At 40.1% G+C, this 16,463-nt stretch overlaps 1 protein-coding gene across 2 annotated transcripts in view; it reads right to left on the bottom strand.

Annotated features, from left to right (window-relative positions):
- The window catches only part of stxbp5a (syntaxin binding protein 5a (tomosyn)), a 137,702-nt gene that overhangs the window by 25,619 nt on the left and 95,620 nt on the right, over positions 1-16,463 (bottom strand). For both annotated transcript variants that reach the window (XM_061746598.1, XM_061746599.1), the window contains exons 8-15: positions 10,662-10,785; positions 8,263-8,341; positions 6,864-7,018; positions 5,472-5,544; positions 5,057-5,204; positions 3,544-3,611; positions 2,133-2,173; positions 1,764-1,984 (exon numbers count right to left, since the gene is read on the bottom strand). In XM_061746598.1, coding sequence (XP_061602582.1) covers positions 1,764-1,984; positions 2,133-2,173; positions 3,544-3,611; positions 5,057-5,204; positions 5,472-5,544; positions 6,864-7,018; positions 8,263-8,341; positions 10,662-10,785 — 909 coding nt within the window. The remainder of the gene's footprint in view (positions 1-1,763; positions 1,985-2,132; positions 2,174-3,543; positions 3,612-5,056; positions 5,205-5,471; positions 5,545-6,863; positions 7,019-8,262; positions 8,342-10,661; positions 10,786-16,463) is intronic.

Here is a 16,463-nt window from a genome sequence, read left to right as displayed (position 1 = left end):
CTCTGGAGTTTACAGTATAGCAACTCTTGTTCTTATGCCTTGACCTGTTGCGTCACAAGAGCAATAAACAACCAACTATAAGCAACATAATGAAGTGGGACTACTGTTAACATAATCAGCTAATTTTGCCTCATGGACAAGGCGTCTATGGAGACTAGGGATGGGCGGTATGGACTAAAAGATTTATCACGATAATTTCTGGCATTTATCCCGATAACGATAAAAACGACGATTAAAAAAATACCAATTCAACTCCACCTTTGTAACTATAAATCTATTACATCCGCCATGTTTGTTACACAAAAAACTTAACCGGAATTTATCTTTCTTTCTTTCTCTTTCTTTCTTTCTTTCTTTCTTTCTTTCTTTCTTTCTTTCTTTCTTTCTTTCTTTCTTTCTTTCTTTCTTTCTTTCTTTCTTTCTTTCTTTCTTTCTTTCTTTCTTTCTTTCTTTCTTTCTTTCTTTCTGGCTCATTTCTATCTTTCTTTCTTTCTTTCTTTCTTTCTTTCTTTCAGGCTCATTTCTTTCTTTCTTTCTTTCTTTCAGGCTCATTTCTTTCTTTCTTTCTTTCTTTCTTTCTTTCTTTCTTTCTTTCTTTCTTTCTTTCTTTCTTTCTTTCTTTCTTTCTTTCTTTCTTTCTTTCTTTCTTTCTTTCTTTCTTTCTTTCTTTCTTTCTTTCTTTCTTTCTTTCTTTCTTTCTTTCTTTCTTTCTTTTCTGGCTCATTTCCTTCCTTCCTTCCTTCCTACACAAAAACGTCATCAACAGGAATTTATCGTTTTTACCGTGAGATGAGAAATTCTTAACGTGGGGAATTTTTTTGACGGTAAATCGTGAACGGTAAAATATCACCCATTCCTAATGGAGACGCATTGACAGTCTTGTGAAACTCCATGAAAATCCTATGAATCTTCACATTAATCAGCGCGAAACTGTCCTCGGTCAAACTCAGAGACTCTCAGCTCCCTTTAGTATATACCTGCACCAGCTGCTGGCAGAGCTCTGTACATGCAACCACACTGGCACTGAAATGCTGCAGCTGCAAAGACGATGCAGACTTAGTCCCCCCCACCCACTTCTGGGATCTTCTTCTTGCCTCAGTGTTGTCTTCAACACTTGTGCCGAGCTTACACTGAGGTCAAACTGATTTCATATTTATCTCACTGTGTGAGCCAGAGACTGGAGCCGTTCCAGCCAGCTGACATCACTTCTCTGTACACATCAACGGCGGTATACCAGGGAAAGGATTTGATTTAACATTCAAAGGACGAGGACATCTTGAGTCTTAAATATCACATGTATATAATCAATGCCAGCGGTAAACTAATAAGCCGTTAGTCTTATTATTCATGACTGAAAGGGATCCACGCCGCTGAATCTCCATGGTATTTTGACCGAAGCATGTCACAGACATTTCATCAAGACCTCAGGACAACTGGCGAAAAGAGGGCATAATATGTATAATTTAACATTTAGATTGCCTTCAAGGCAAATTATATTGTTTGTCTAACTTTGCTCGTCAACTGCTCTCTCTGTCGTCATGGCAACCTGCCCATGACTAGACAGATCCCGTGCGTGTGGTCGTGCATCGGTTTCTTAAAGCAGCAGAAAAGGCAGCGGCGATGGCGATTCACAACAAACCCAATTAAAATGTTTGGTGATGGAGGGTGTCACAGTCGCATTGTGTCTAAACGTGCATTGCTGCATGAAAGAGAGTGTCAGGGGAGAGACATTTTGAAAGCAGAAGTAAAGAACTGTGACCCACCTGCACCACCTCGGTAGTTACTTCCAGCTTGCTGAAGCGGTAGATGATAACGTTGGCTGACACACCGGCCACACACAGCATCCTGCTCTCGGGGCACCAAGCCATAATCTGAATGGCAAAGGGATCCTCGTCTGATATCTCGGTGCTGCCTTTGTCTTCCTTAGACCGGTTTCTGTCAAACACCTTGGCTGTTTTTAGCTTATAGAGCACCTGGAGCATTACTAGAAGACAGGAGAGAGAAGAAAGGATCAGTTGCAGTTGTAAGGATATGAGAACATGGAGAACTAGGAGTGCAATGTTTTGAACATGACAGAATTGATCATTTCCGTAAGATACGAACAAAAAGCTTCATTAGTGAGCATAACTTACTTGCAGAAGCGTCCCAGAACTTCACAGTTCCATCAGCATGCCTGGAAGTGCAATAAAAGCAAGAAAGTCTCTTTCAACTTTAAATTCTCCTCTGCTCTTATCCTCAACATCTGACAGGCCACTCCCCCCCAACAAAAAGCATTTCGATTATTCAATCATTGCTGTTAGTTTGCAGTAAAAACATTAAATTGGATTTTAGAAAAGGTTGGGTTCTCAGTCAATTAAGGAGAAAATGTACAATAGCTCTGCCTGTTTTTGGGGGGTTTATTTTTTTTGCAAAACATTGCGTTAAATCTTCTGCCAAACATGGGTGCAATAGTTGCTGTTCTGAGAAGTTAGAATTTCTGTAGATCTGAAAAAAAGAAAAAAAAAATGGCATGAGGAAATTTATATCAGGCACATTATTGTTATCAAAATTAAAAAAAATAATTTTAACCAGACAGTGTCACGCAATACCTGCTGCATTCAATCTTTTTGGGCAGTTCTCCAGGTTTTGTGCTTTTTTTTGCTTTAATTGAGCATTTGTAACTTTGTAGATCGGATATCGTTCTCCACATTTTCCCTTTTTCCCCCTAACCTGGTTTCACCAGCAATTTCCCTGAAATAACAGCTTTTAAAGGTTATTACTTCAGTGACAGCTGTTAACAGATATCTCAGGGGTGGGACGAAGACTGTTGTGATAGCTGGTTGTCAGTGAGTCAGACAGGTTTTCCATCTTATTGTTATTTGGATATACCGCATGTTAAGCTTTAATCTCTCTTTTTCACTCAAGTCTGGTGTGTCGTATTGAATCATAAAAAAAAAAAAACATGCCATGTCTAAATGAAGATAAATTAGAGTAAAGGTAAAATATTTATAGGAGTTTATCAAAGTGTATCTGCAATAAATTCTCAAAATGATCAAAGCTGCTGCATACTGGCTGTTCATAAACACCATAATAGTGTTTAAACAAAAATACGTGACAGTTTCACCATATGACTGTTTCTTTTAAGTGATTTCTCCTCCTTTTTCTCATCTTTCTTTTGGTTCCTACTGAGCAGCCTGGACTGGGAGCAGACGATTTTGCAAGCTGTGGCCTTCTTAGACAGAAAATGAAACCCGGACAGAATAGTAATGTGGGTGAAGGGAAAGGAAACGGAGGAGCAAGAGTCTTCTAGTGCCGTACCCATAACTCAATGTCACCTCCACAGTGTTCTGTTAAAAAACGGCCCTTGTGTCCTTGTGTTGACAGATCAGCACGGGATAATCATTATCAAGGTGGAGCAAAGAGCACATGGGTGGAATGTATGAGGGCCGACGGCAAGAATAAACAAATAATAATAAAGAGAACTACAGTAACTTAGTAGTTGAGGTGTAAGTAATAGCAGTGGGATGATAATGATATGGCTAATGAAACTCAGTGTCGTCTTACCCAGTGATGATCATCTCTGGGTAGCTTTGTGTGCCTTGACCCCAGTTTCCACCACTAATAGGCCATTCCTTAACAGAGAAGACACATACATTAGTGCACAAGATAGCAGGCTAATAGAGGCAGGAATATCAATACACAGAGTGTGATTAAACACGCACATACTAGAAACAAACGACATAACTGAACAGAATAAAAACAGGTAGCATGTTTCTCAGTGTGCATGGCAAATATGAGTTATGCATCTCGGCGAATGCATTTCTCCGGCACTGACTACGCGCTTGTTCGTGGGGTTTGGCTCTGAATACGCTGACACATAGAAAGGTCACAAAGGATGACTCATAGTGATTTTTATATGAATGCCCCCCTGCAGCTCAGCTAGGCTTCAGCTTAAGATAGAAGAAGTAGAAAAAAAGAAGAAGAAGAGACTAGGCTGCCAGTTTGGGTCAGTGCATGCTGACATTTCCAACAGAAAGCCAAAACAAGGCGACAAGAAAAACTACATGAGCCTGCATAATGGCTGAAAGAGCAGGTGGTCTGTCTGAGATGATGCAAAGAAAACAGAAGAGAATGAAAGGAGAGATGTACCCGGGAGAGAGAGGGAGAGAGAGACAGAGATCGTTTGGCAGCAGGAAATTCTTATATCATTTCCATTTAGCTTCAATATATAATTTAGTATCATTCAGTTCTGAATGTCTGCAGCATTAGAAATTTTTGTTAAATATTAATGTGCCCTTTATCCTGTAAGCTTGTTATTCATAGCTTATGATATGAGAGCCAGAGAGTGTCAATTGAAACATCAACATTGGTAATTTAGCCATTTAGTTGTTTGAAGACACCTGGATCAGTGCAGTACATTCTGAATATTCGGAATCAGTAGTGGCAGTTGTGGTTGTAGAGCTGTTGCAATTCATTTGTTTAAAATAAAATAAAACCTGTTTTGGTTGCTTTCAAAAATGGCACAGAGGAAATGGACTGTTGTCTTATTAGACTCCGGCTTTAATGTCGTTTACTGCAATTATCCTTAGTGTTCAGTAAATAATTGATGGAGTCTTATACCATTCATTTTTTGGTCATGTTGACCAAACAAGGGGTAACATTTTACTGTCCAAACTTTACTGTTTTTACTGTTCAAAGTCGCAGGTTTGAACAGTTCTGATGCTATTATTGTTCGTGTTGAATAGTCGGGTCCCCAACTGGGCAACAGTTTTGGTTTGGTCAGATTAACTTTTGAAGTTATGAAAATAAGGCATCAAATTAAGTGAATCTTTCCAGGAAACCTCAGAAACTTGAAGCTGCACAGAAGTATTAGAGAAAAAAAAGCCTCGATTTAAAATACCAGCAAGTTCAATTTCACTGCTTTCACTCAGTTTGCTTGTGTTTGTGTCTATAAATGGGTTTCTCAGTGTCCTGCTGTTCCCTTTAAAAGCAAATATATGGAACATTAAAAAGTAAAACTAAGATAAAACAGCTCTCCGTTTCTCAGTGGGAGTATAAACGTAAAGCACCATCGTACCTTTTTGCTGTATCCCTGTCGTTTCTGCCTTGAGCCAACAGAGTAAAGTGCAGGTATGAGGTCCACAGGGCAGTCGGCAAAGTACTCGCAGCAGGTCACAGGAGACTCGTGGATAGTCAGCGGATATGGGTTTTCAAATATGGGGTAACTGTTAAAAACAGGGTACAAACACTGAAAATTCATCCTAAAAAAAAAAAAAAAAAAAGAATGTTGCCAGTATTCATGCATTAATCCCATCCACTGCTGCATTGCTCCTCTATGATGAATTTCAACAAATTCAGGCCTTTAACTAAACATTAGCAATCTATTTCTAAAAATATGCAGAAAAATAAGACGTAATAGATCAGCTTTGTTATTTAGACCGTTATTAAGGAAGTAAGTAAGTCAAAATTACATTCAAGAGAGCAAGAGTTACCCATTTTGTGCAAGATCAATCACTACTAAATCTTTCTCTAGAAGGACCACCACGGCGTAAGGCTCTTGAAAATCTGCAAAATGAAAGACAAGTCATCCATCACACTTTTTTTCCCCTCTTCCAATCATTCCTGGAGAGAACTTTCCTGAAATCTGGAAGTGTATCCCAAAGTTAAATGACTTTGACACCATTCTTAGTGTTACTGCTCAGGTTTACTTTACATTTTTAACACAGTCTGTGAAAAAAAATACGGAAAATGAGTTATATTCAAAAAAACGTATAACCATGGGGTAATTTCCAATCTCCTTAATGGCTTACACCTGGATTTAAGTAGTATTTATTTGTCATGAGGGGCCCCTTGTCCTGACTGTTAAACAGTACCTATCCTCTGCCTGGTGTGAGGTATGATGTGGCTGCCATTTGCTGTCATTACATCCAGGGTTACTGTATGCTCTGCTGCCATATTATCACAGATTATCAACCACTTCCAAAAACTAATAATGATGTGCGAGCACAGATCATCATTCAGACATGTATTGTGTAATAATTCGAATCCATTCATGTCTGGATAAAAGCTGTGGACGGGGACATCAGGTTGCCAGTGGTTTGATGAATTCATCAATGTTACATAACCCACTAATCCTCCCTCAAATTGTATATCTGTCACATTATGGAGAGGCTGAGATTGCATACAGGATTACATGGATTCAGGTCCCTGTGCCTTTCAGCTCCAGTTGGACTTGTTTTAGCTTCATCCACCCATTTCATATAACCCCTTTATGCTGTTAGAGGTTGCAAGGAAACTGAAGCCTATTTTCCCGCTTCCATAGAGCATGTGACAGCATATAACCTGGACACTTACGTTAACCACTACAGGCAATTTAGAACCAAGATCTCCGAGACTATCGGAGGAAGCAGAAAAAAAAAACCTAAAACCCATGCAGTACTACAAAAATATCAGACAAAAAGACCTGAATCATGATTCAGACCTGGAAGTTGAAAGAGTGCTAACCACCACGCCATCGTGCAGCCTCTGCTGGCTCACCAATACAGGAAATAAGATAATAATTTAATTTAAATGGAAGCCTATCATGTACAAAGGTATGAAATGAAAACGTAATTTGATGTTCTGTGTGTCAGATAATGAAACTGAAAGACAGCTCACTTTCCCTTGGGAAATTTATTACAGAACAGCTCCAACATGGAGACGAGCAATTCTACATAATTAAAAAACAGCATGACGTGTGTGTGTGCGTGTGTGTATGTTCATTTACTGGTGTGCATTTGAGTGCAAATAGAGGATAGGTTTATATTTTTTCAGACAAATAAGATTGCACATTTGTAAACACCAAAGGGTAAACATGCGTGAGCAGGAATTATAATTTCTCCTACCGTTAGGATAGGGAGTCTCGCATAGCGTGAGGAAGTCTACTATGGGATAGTCCATCTCCAGTACGGCAGTACTCTTCCCATGCATTACAGTCAAACAAGGCCTCCGGCCCACCGTGTCATAAGAAAGACCACCAGAAAAGATTATGAACGGCTCCCTGGAATGAAAACAAACATGAAAAAGCATAAAATATATATATTTTTTTTAATAAAGAACCGGAGCCTACCAAGGCTAATACACGGTTTGAAAATAATTGCCACATTGTGTGTCGTTAGAGCCTGCGTTCATGGTCTTTTGAGCTTGTATTTGAAGTATTACATTTCAGAAAGTGATTACGGGGAATACGCAGCTTCATCTGCTCGGCTAGGATACCAATCTGCTGCTTCATGCTGAAGACAGTCTATAAAGAAGTTAAAATGAGCCCACGTCGGTTATTTGAAGGTAAGGAGTATAAACTCTCATTAGGGTGATGTGAATAGAAGCAGTTCTGAGTTAGGAGGTAATATGTGTCTGCAGAAAAATGGCAATTAATGTGAGTCCTTGGGGCAATGGACCCACGTCAAAATAAACAGCTATTTTTAAGCTTCTGATTTGACTCACAAAAATGTTATACCGCTTAAGTCATAGGGTGGATAGGGTCCCTCCAGGCAAAACTAGGTCATTTTAACTTTTGAATGTGTACAAAACAGTGTTACCAAGTCACTTTCATAAAAAGCCTATGCTTCCATTAAAAGTAGATGGGTGCTTGTGCAGATATAGGCAAGTCACCCATGTGGAACAACACTTTTGAGTTTTTTCAGAGGCATAAAATAGCAGTTTATTTTGACATAGCTCAGGGGCTCCCTGTGCTAACATTAATCACTGTTTTTCTGCAAACACATTCTGTTTCAACTCAAAACTCTTTTGTTTCACATCGTTGTGGTCCAGAACGAAACCTTACAGTCCGTACCATCTGTGTCTTTAACGTATTGTATAATGGGGTCTGAGCTGCTCTGTTTGACAATCATAGCCCGGCCAGCCTTACACCTTTACTTACTAATACTCTCTTATGAAATTTGCTCCTTTGTCAGTCATTTGGACTTTACGTGATGACATACTACAACTCAAAACCACCAAGATGGCTGCAGAATTACGAAAAAACTAACTATGTCTTTGTATGGAAGAAGATAAGACAAATATGTGATGCCAAAAACTCAAAATTGATCCCTCAGCAAATACTGTATGTTTAAAATAAAAAGCTATCAAATCGTAGCATTAGGATTTGTAGGAAGACGATGGTCTATCATCACTTAGGTGAGGCCACAGAAGTCAACAGCTTTTGAATCTTGTTATGTGTTTTGACATGTTTGTCCGTGTCGTTGTCGACACTCGATCAGCATCACAGCAAGGGAGGGGCCGTACCCATTTCTAGTTGTTTTGTACTCCACTTTAAGAATGGGTTTACAAGGCTCTGGCTTCTTCCCGTCCTTGGGCTGTTTTCCTAAGAAAAACAAAAGAACAAAACAAAAGTTGCTTTACTTTGCCACTTGACTCCTTCCGTCATCTTTATCTCCTGGCATCAATTTCTTTCCCCCGTTCAGAAGCAACACTTACAATTCTGATCTGAACATTAGCCAGGAAATACCAGGGAGGGGAAAGACAAATACAAGCAGAATCATGTGCAAAAAAGGCATGAAGATTGTGGATGATTTACAGAAATAACTCATTGAAATTTCAGGGCACATGTTTGTGAAGGAAAATTGCACATTTGTCTAATTTTGCATGATGATAACAGGTTGAATATGTTCCAACTACTTATGAAGTGGCAAAGAGCCCCACACTAGGCGCAACACTTTTATAAATACATCTCAATAATGGATATCGAAAAAGACAATTAAAAGAGGACCTAAAAGCTTTACTTAAATCTGTCGAAGGAATTTGCATAATTGCCCATTAAGTACAAAACTAATTATGTATGCAACAGTCTGGGAAACAACTAATTAAAAAAGCTTGTCTGGTCAAATCCTGCCAGGCTCTGCACACGAAAACAGCTTGTGAAATTGGGTGGAAGTTTTTTTGTTTTTTTTAAATTCATTTAAAAAATATACATTTGCTTGTTTCTTTTCTGACTGTCCTCCTCTTATTGTCCTGATGCCGCCCTCGCGAAACTTGTCTATTTCTGCAGGTTCTTCATCTTTGAACTGCTTAAGTACTGCAAGAAGGGTAGGTGTGTGTGTGTGTGTGTGTGTGTGTGTGTGTGTGTGTGTGTGTTTGTGTGTGTGTGTGTGTGTGTGTGTGTGTGTGTGTGTGTGTGTGTGTGTGTGTGTGTGTGGGAAGGACAGAGTATGGATTAAAACACATCTTTAAAAGAGCAGACTCACTCTCAGATGAAATAAGCAGAGCCTCAGAACTAAACTATGTGTGGAAATTTTCGGTAAAGAAAAACAGAGCAGGGATGTAATTGAATGGGCAATAATCCTCCAACTGAAATGGAAAAACAAAAAAGCATTCATTTGTAGGAAGACTCTTGAAGGGTGGCTTGGTCTGACATATTTACAGCCTGGTTCAAAAAAACATTTTGGTCTCAATCGATTGATTTCACACCCATGAGAACTCTGAGTGCGGTGAATTATTTTGTACCACGCCAGGAGAGTTTATAGCAAGCAATCCATTTATTTCTCATGTGATTGATTGGCAGTCGGCTCAGCCAATGGCTCGCCGTTATCACTTCCTCCTCCGTAATTGTTATGTTACTGCACGCAAAGTAACCAGCCGTTTGTACAAACCCAGGTTTGGCTAAATGCGACGGTCATTTTTGATTTCACTGACGAGTCAACATGTTAAAAGGTATATCCTGCCATAAACGTCTGAATGCAGCTCTGCAGATATTTCGGCTGCTGGGAGCAAAGCTAAGTTTGATTGACATCCTGTGGGCATGGTCCTGTCGGCTTTCTGAGAAACCAATGGGTCATGTGACTGAAAGCTTCGTCCATTGTTATATACACTATGTGGCCATTCTCAAGGTACTTTCATACTGGCTTTCCTTCGAGGGAAAAATGTCCCCCTTTTTCCGGTCTTGGCCAGAAAGTTGTAAAAATTCCAGTGCATGTAGGGGACATTTCCTCCTTCCGTAAATCGAGCAAGAAGTGTGATTTTTAACAACCTTCTGATCATGTTGCACGTGCATGGCACCTTCACAAACACACAGAGGACGTGTGCACCACATATTATTATTCTCATTCTCATTATAGCAATAGCCATGCAACATGCGTAAGCTACGAAACGTGCGTGATGATGTCAGTCGTGCCCACTGGAATTCAAAAAAGGAATCGTTTGCAAAATTTGCAAACAATTCCAAGGAACTGAAACACTGGGAACTGGTTCTGAAGAAGAATTTCCATCCCTAGAAAACACTTTTATTGACTACAATGGTTGCGATTCACTGCAGCTGGCCCGCGTTCCACGTCCCATGGGACTCAATCTTTAGTTATATACTCGTGATTGGACCACTCAGGATGGGTTTTAAAACCAGGTATGAAAAGCACCTGAGATTTTTTTTTCAGGGGAGTGTGTACCCTTTCATTCGATATATAAATAAAAACAAATCACCTCATTTTCACAACCTTTACTTTTATTATCGATTAAATTGGATTTAAATAATCATCCATCACAAATCTGGTTGCATTATATATTATATTTTTCCAAAAGATTCTGATTCTCCACATAGAAGTCCTGCATGAACACTGTCTGATAACAACTAAAAACTACGTTGCTTCCATAGAGGTTTTGTATACAGTGTGTGCGTGTGTTCACCTTCTTACCGTGCGGTGTGATTGTCTGTATGGGCTTGCCCTGGCCCCTCACGTTCCATATGGTCAGGGTTCCATCTGAGTGACTGCAAATGAACTGCTTGCCCTCGTGATGCCAGGCAACTGAGTGGATAGCCTAAGAAATGAAAGTCAGAGGGGGGAGGACAGCGGTTTAGCAGAGCAACAACATCACAGGCCACGTGTCCCTTGCGCTATACGTCTGTTGCATTAGCATACCCATACGGTGCATACGCTGTTCCTGTAAGTGACTTTGTCCTCATGGACAGATGGTTTAAAAGAGATACCAGGGCCCTGGTGTAAGAGCTTTAAAGTCACGCACATGTGCATCTATTTGGTGAGATTTTTTTTTGCCTCATTTCGTGAATATGGAGAGAGGTGAAAAGAATGCCTGCGGGAAGGTTTTATTGGCATGAATATATACAAGTACAAAATTCTGTTTCATGAAAGATACAAAATAGCTGCAGGAAAGAAACCCATCTTTAATATCCCATATAATTAAAATGCAGCAGATCTAGAGCAAGTGGTTTCACCAACTGTCATTTAAAGCCACGGTTCAGCTATTTTATATGATCGACGGTAAAACCATCAAAATTAATAGCAACTCAAATATCTGTGGTACGGTTAGTTTATTGGAAAAGGCAAGCAATATTATACTGAGAGGAAGAAGAGAAATTGAAGAGATGACCTTAAGTTGAGGTTTTAAAACCGAGACAAGGGGACGGATAAGGGGGCAAAAAAAAGAAAAAAGATACAGATCTTTAATAGAGATATTCTCGCAGATTAAAAGTGTGATAAGGAAGACGGGCATAAGAGCTGGAGAGAAGCTGCCCTGTTTGTCCTTATTTCTGCTCTGATCTGAACTTTTCTGCTTCTGTTGTTTGTGTAGATCATAAGGATTTATCTACTGACATGAAAGCACTGAAATCGCAAACACATCGCAACCAAAGTCAGGCGGTAAAGGGCACAGTTGTTAATTGATGCCCTTTTGATAGCTGATAATTATACCCGGCCAACATTTGGCAGTATGTAAATACCAGAAAGCCAGCTTCTCACCAGCTCTTCTGCACCCGTTACCAACAGCATCAGTAACATTTGTAAAGAATTGACTTGTTTGTTTTTTTTTGTTGCTGGTTATGCATTCTTTCTACCTTATGCAGTTTGGCATCTTGTACATCCTTTCTTAAGATGCCCTCATCGTTAAGTTGCCACCATTCCCGGTCACCTTGCATCCCAGGTGCAGCGATTTGAGGCATGGCCTCGATTTGAGGCATGGTCTCAAATCGCTCCTCAGAAATTAATGATTGCTCTGCTGCCGATGCTGACGTGAGCAAATGTCAGGTTACGTCAATCTTCTGCGATGACCACTGCAATTTATTTGGGAGTGTATCAATTTGGCCTTCAGTGTGTTCTTAATCATAAATGTAGCTCAGAGTCAGCCACATGGGCCGTGTGGAGTTTAAAAAAATGTAATAAAAAATATGAGGGAATGGCAGCTTGTCTACCAGCGATTTGCTTGGTTCAATTTACCTATTGTTTATTTGTTTTAGATGAAATTGTGAACAGTCTGTTGCTTGATTCTACAACTCAACATAGTTTTGTTTTGCTAAATCAAGACATCTATGTTTTCTTCCAGACATATTGTTGTTATTCCAGCACTTGGATAATTACTGTAAATGGCATCTTTATTCTGTGATATGGGTTTGTAGCTCTGAACTAATCAGTGTTTTATGCTGAGAAGCAGATTAAAAGCAAGATGGTCAACATCCATCCATCCATCCATCCATCCATCCATCCATCCATCCATCCATCCATCCATCCATCCATCCATGGTTTCTGCTGAAGCCCATCCAGGCTATCTTTAGGGAAGGCAAGGGACAGCCTGGACAAGTCACCTGTCCACTGCCGATGACAGTCAACAACGGTAGCTGTATTAGTTATATTAGAAATGTCTATATTATAATAGACTGTACATATGTCAAACTTTATATTACGAAATCCCTTATACAAAGAAGAGCAAAGAAAAACACGGAAGGATGTTGCTGGTGGAGAAGACGTATTTGCTTCTCTCCCAAATGGCTTTGCCTGGCTTTTGGAGGGATTGAGGGGCAGCACTGTCTCCTCAGTTCCATAAGGCAGAAGTAAACTTACCAAGTAGCATGTCACAGGAAGGACAATTTGTCAGTCATTTTTTTGTCACCACAAATGATTCATTGATATGTAGCACCAAGTGGCATGAATGCCATCATGCAGTTGTCCTGAATGCAATATAACATTTTACAATTCATTATAAGATATTAGTGCGCTTCGCACCCTGGAAGTAAAGCAAATCACACTATTAAGTAAACATCCATAAATATAGGGTGAACCCACTTTGAATGTAAACATAAATTTAAAAGCTGATTTTTTAGAATAAAAATGTTCAGCAGGAATGATGCATAAATGAAGCTAATTTAAGGAAGCAACCAAAAAAATGATTTAAGGAGTCACATATAGCAAGAAGTTTTTGGGCCAAAGACTAGCAGTGCTGACTCAAGGTAAGTGAGACTGCCTTAATACAGAGGTGGACAGAGTACTCGACCCCAGTACTTGAGTAAGAGTACAAATACTACTGGTCAAAATTTACTCCGTTACAAGTAAAAGTAGTTCAGTCAAAATATTACTCTGCGGCTCTGTCTTGACTTGTTGCGGCTCTGTCTTGACAAACGCAGGCTACTTTGGCGGTATCGTTTTGAGGAGGCTTGACGTATTTCCGCTTTACGTACATCCCAGTGGAGAGCGTGCACTGTGATAGGTCTCCTCCTTTGACAAAAACAGCTTGTGTCCAATAGGATTTTAGGGAAGAAGAAAAGAGCAGACCTGAAAGTAACGAGTACTTTTCAGCCTTCCTAGAAATTTACTCGAGTAAAACTACAAATATTTGTTTTGGAAATGTATTCAAGTAAGAGTAATAAGTACCAAAGAAATCTAATACTCAAGTAAAGTACAAATCCTCTGGATATGTACTTAAGTACAGTACTCAAGTAAATTTACTCCGTTACTGTCCACCACTGCCTAAATATAGTCCAATTCTTCATTTTCTCCGGGCCTTTAGGCCACATCCGGTCCCCAAGAACTCAACATAACTCACTAACAAAAAACTTGCCAGCCCACATAGCACTCAGTGCTCTAACTGCCGTAGCTGTGATTGCCAAAGGTTCCTCCGATTAATGTGTTTGCTATCTGGGTTTCTACCCATAGCTAATTTGAAGACAATGTTCCTGTCAAGGCTATTAAGACTCAAAAGCAAGTACTACTATTAGTATCATGGATAAATTATATAAACAAAAGACCTCAAAAGAGATTCCAGAGAAAAACTATACATTTTTTCACTTTTTGCTGACAAACTTTAAAACTTAAACTTAGAGCAAACCCTAAAGGAAAAACAAATGTGTAATTCCTCAAAGGTATCAAACTTTTATTCAGAAAATTCCTCCCTCACCCATGGAGTGAAGCTTTGAAATCGACAAACCTCTCAACAGAGATGAAATAATCTATCAGTGTATTGTTCGCTGTGACAGTCCCAATAGGCAGTGATGTGTGCGCTAAATTGGAAAATGAGCAGGGCAATTAAATCACATGGTACTCATCAAATCAAACAATACCAATTAAAAAGACTAATTTCATAATTCATCACATTAGCTAGCTTCCACAGATTGGTCTGCGGGGGAGAGAGAAGGCCCGTTATAGTAACATGAGAGCACCTTGCAAAGACAATAGCCAGCGCACAAACTGGAAAAAAAAAAAAAAAAAAAAACTGATGTAAAATATTCACATTACAGCCCAAGTTAGAATATTATCAAGCAGCTTTGTGTCACGCTGGGACCCAAAACAGCTCAAAAGCAAAACAAGATTATTTTCCCACTGCTACTAAGGACTTTTTCAAAAATCAGTCTGGCTTCTTTTTTGTTTTCTTGGAGCTCACTCTTCTCCTCCAAGAGGCATCTTCAAGCCCCTCAAGTTTCAATTAGTCATTTGGAGTTGAGGAATCCTTTCCTTAAGGTTTTACTTGGAGACTGATAATCTGCACAGACACATGGATTTACATTTTTATTTTGTTAGTTTATCCTACTTACCCACACTGACCTTAAAATCTCAGCGACTTCACCTTCACATTCAAAAAGGTTCGTAATGGAAGCTTTCACCATTTGTCCCTAACAATGTTACTGAACACAGATTAATGTCCCTGCAGCGTATTTCAGGAATTGTGCATGCATACATGCATTCAACCAAAAACAAAAATATAAAAAATAAATAAATAAATAACCAAAACAGAAGGACATAATCTAAAAAACAAGCACCTGGGGGTATTAATGTCAACAGTGATTCCCACTGAGCAATTCATTTCCGCCTGGAATGTGAAATCCATTATATCTGTTTGTGTTGGCGTTGTTACGTAAGTGCTGAGAGAAACAATCTCCAGAGAGCTGCTTAAGACTTTGTAATAAAAAGGTGGTTCACCATCACAGTTTATGGCCACAGCAAGGAAAGAAGCATTATTTGTATTTATCTCAAACAACAACGGTGACTTTGGTCTTACATTTACCGCTCAATGTACCGGTTAAACGTGGGTGGAAAATTAGTTTCTTCATCAACCTCAACAATGATGATAGATGCAAGGACAGAACTAGCAACGCTTGGTGTGTCAACTGTTGCTAAAAAAAATAAATCCTTTGTGCTGCTTTAACTCTTTCTGCTATATACCGTATATTCACGACCATAAGGCACATATAAACGCCTTATATTTTTCAAAATGTGCGGCACGCCCAATAGCGCAGTGCGCCGAATGTGTGTTGTCGGGGGCTCTCACCGCGGCTCCCTCGCGGAAACCCTTTGAGAAACACCGTGCGTTCCGGTCGAAACCGCCGCCCAAGCGGCAGCCGACACGTGGGCGGGGAGGTCGGCCTGCCCGGCGACGGGCTGCGTCGTTTACTGTTGTGCTTGGCTGCAGCGCTAATGGACAGAAACTGCTTGCGAGCGGCGTGGGAGCGATGGATGACCGATAGAGACCACAGTTTCACAAAGAGTGGAAGGCAGCGCCGGGCAAGTTACGCCACAGTTTGCGGATGGATCGTAGATGCGTGGGCTAACGTGTCTGCTGGCACTGTTGTTCGAGCTTTCGCAAAAGCCGGTATAATTTCCGAAGGGCACGGCACGGAAAGTGACTTTGACAGCGAAGAAAGTGGAACTGTCGTCAGGACTCAGCCCGTCGGGCTTCATCCGCAGCCCGATCGCGCTGAGACCAGGAGAACAGCTCAGTGTGGCCAGAGAGCACGCCCTGCACGCCCGGCTCATGCCCGTCGCAGTGATGAGCAGTTCTCCCGGTCTCATGACACACATAACTGAGCATGCGCCTTTTCATACGCCGCGCCGTAGGGTCGTGAAAATACAGTAAATATATACTGAAATAAAATTAAATAAATGCTCTTTCATATGTTTGACTCTTATAACGTAACTTAATATTATGAGAGTATAATGTAGTAAATGCAATAAAAAATGATTTCACTATTATGATTCTGCTTGGCGGAGCTTAACACATCAGGCTGCAACTTTTGATTATTGACATTACTTCTTGGATTATTTTCTCAATTCACTGAATGATTCAGAAACTACCCCTGCCTACCACCTGTAATGAGCTGGGATCAGCTCCAGCAGACCTCCGTGACCCTGCAAAGGATAAAACGGGTATAGAAAATGGATGGATGGATGGATGGATTCAGAAAACAATCTTGGAGCTCAGAAAGACAACATTAGCTT

Source organism: Cololabis saira, chromosome 18, assembly GCF_033807715.1.
Source record: "Cololabis saira isolate AMF1-May2022 chromosome 18, fColSai1.1, whole genome shotgun sequence".
NCBI classification, from domain to species: Eukaryota; Metazoa; Chordata; class Actinopteri; order Beloniformes; family Belonidae; genus Cololabis; species Cololabis saira.
Note: the sequence above shows the minus strand (reverse complement) of the source record. Positions and strands in the feature narration are given on the sequence as shown.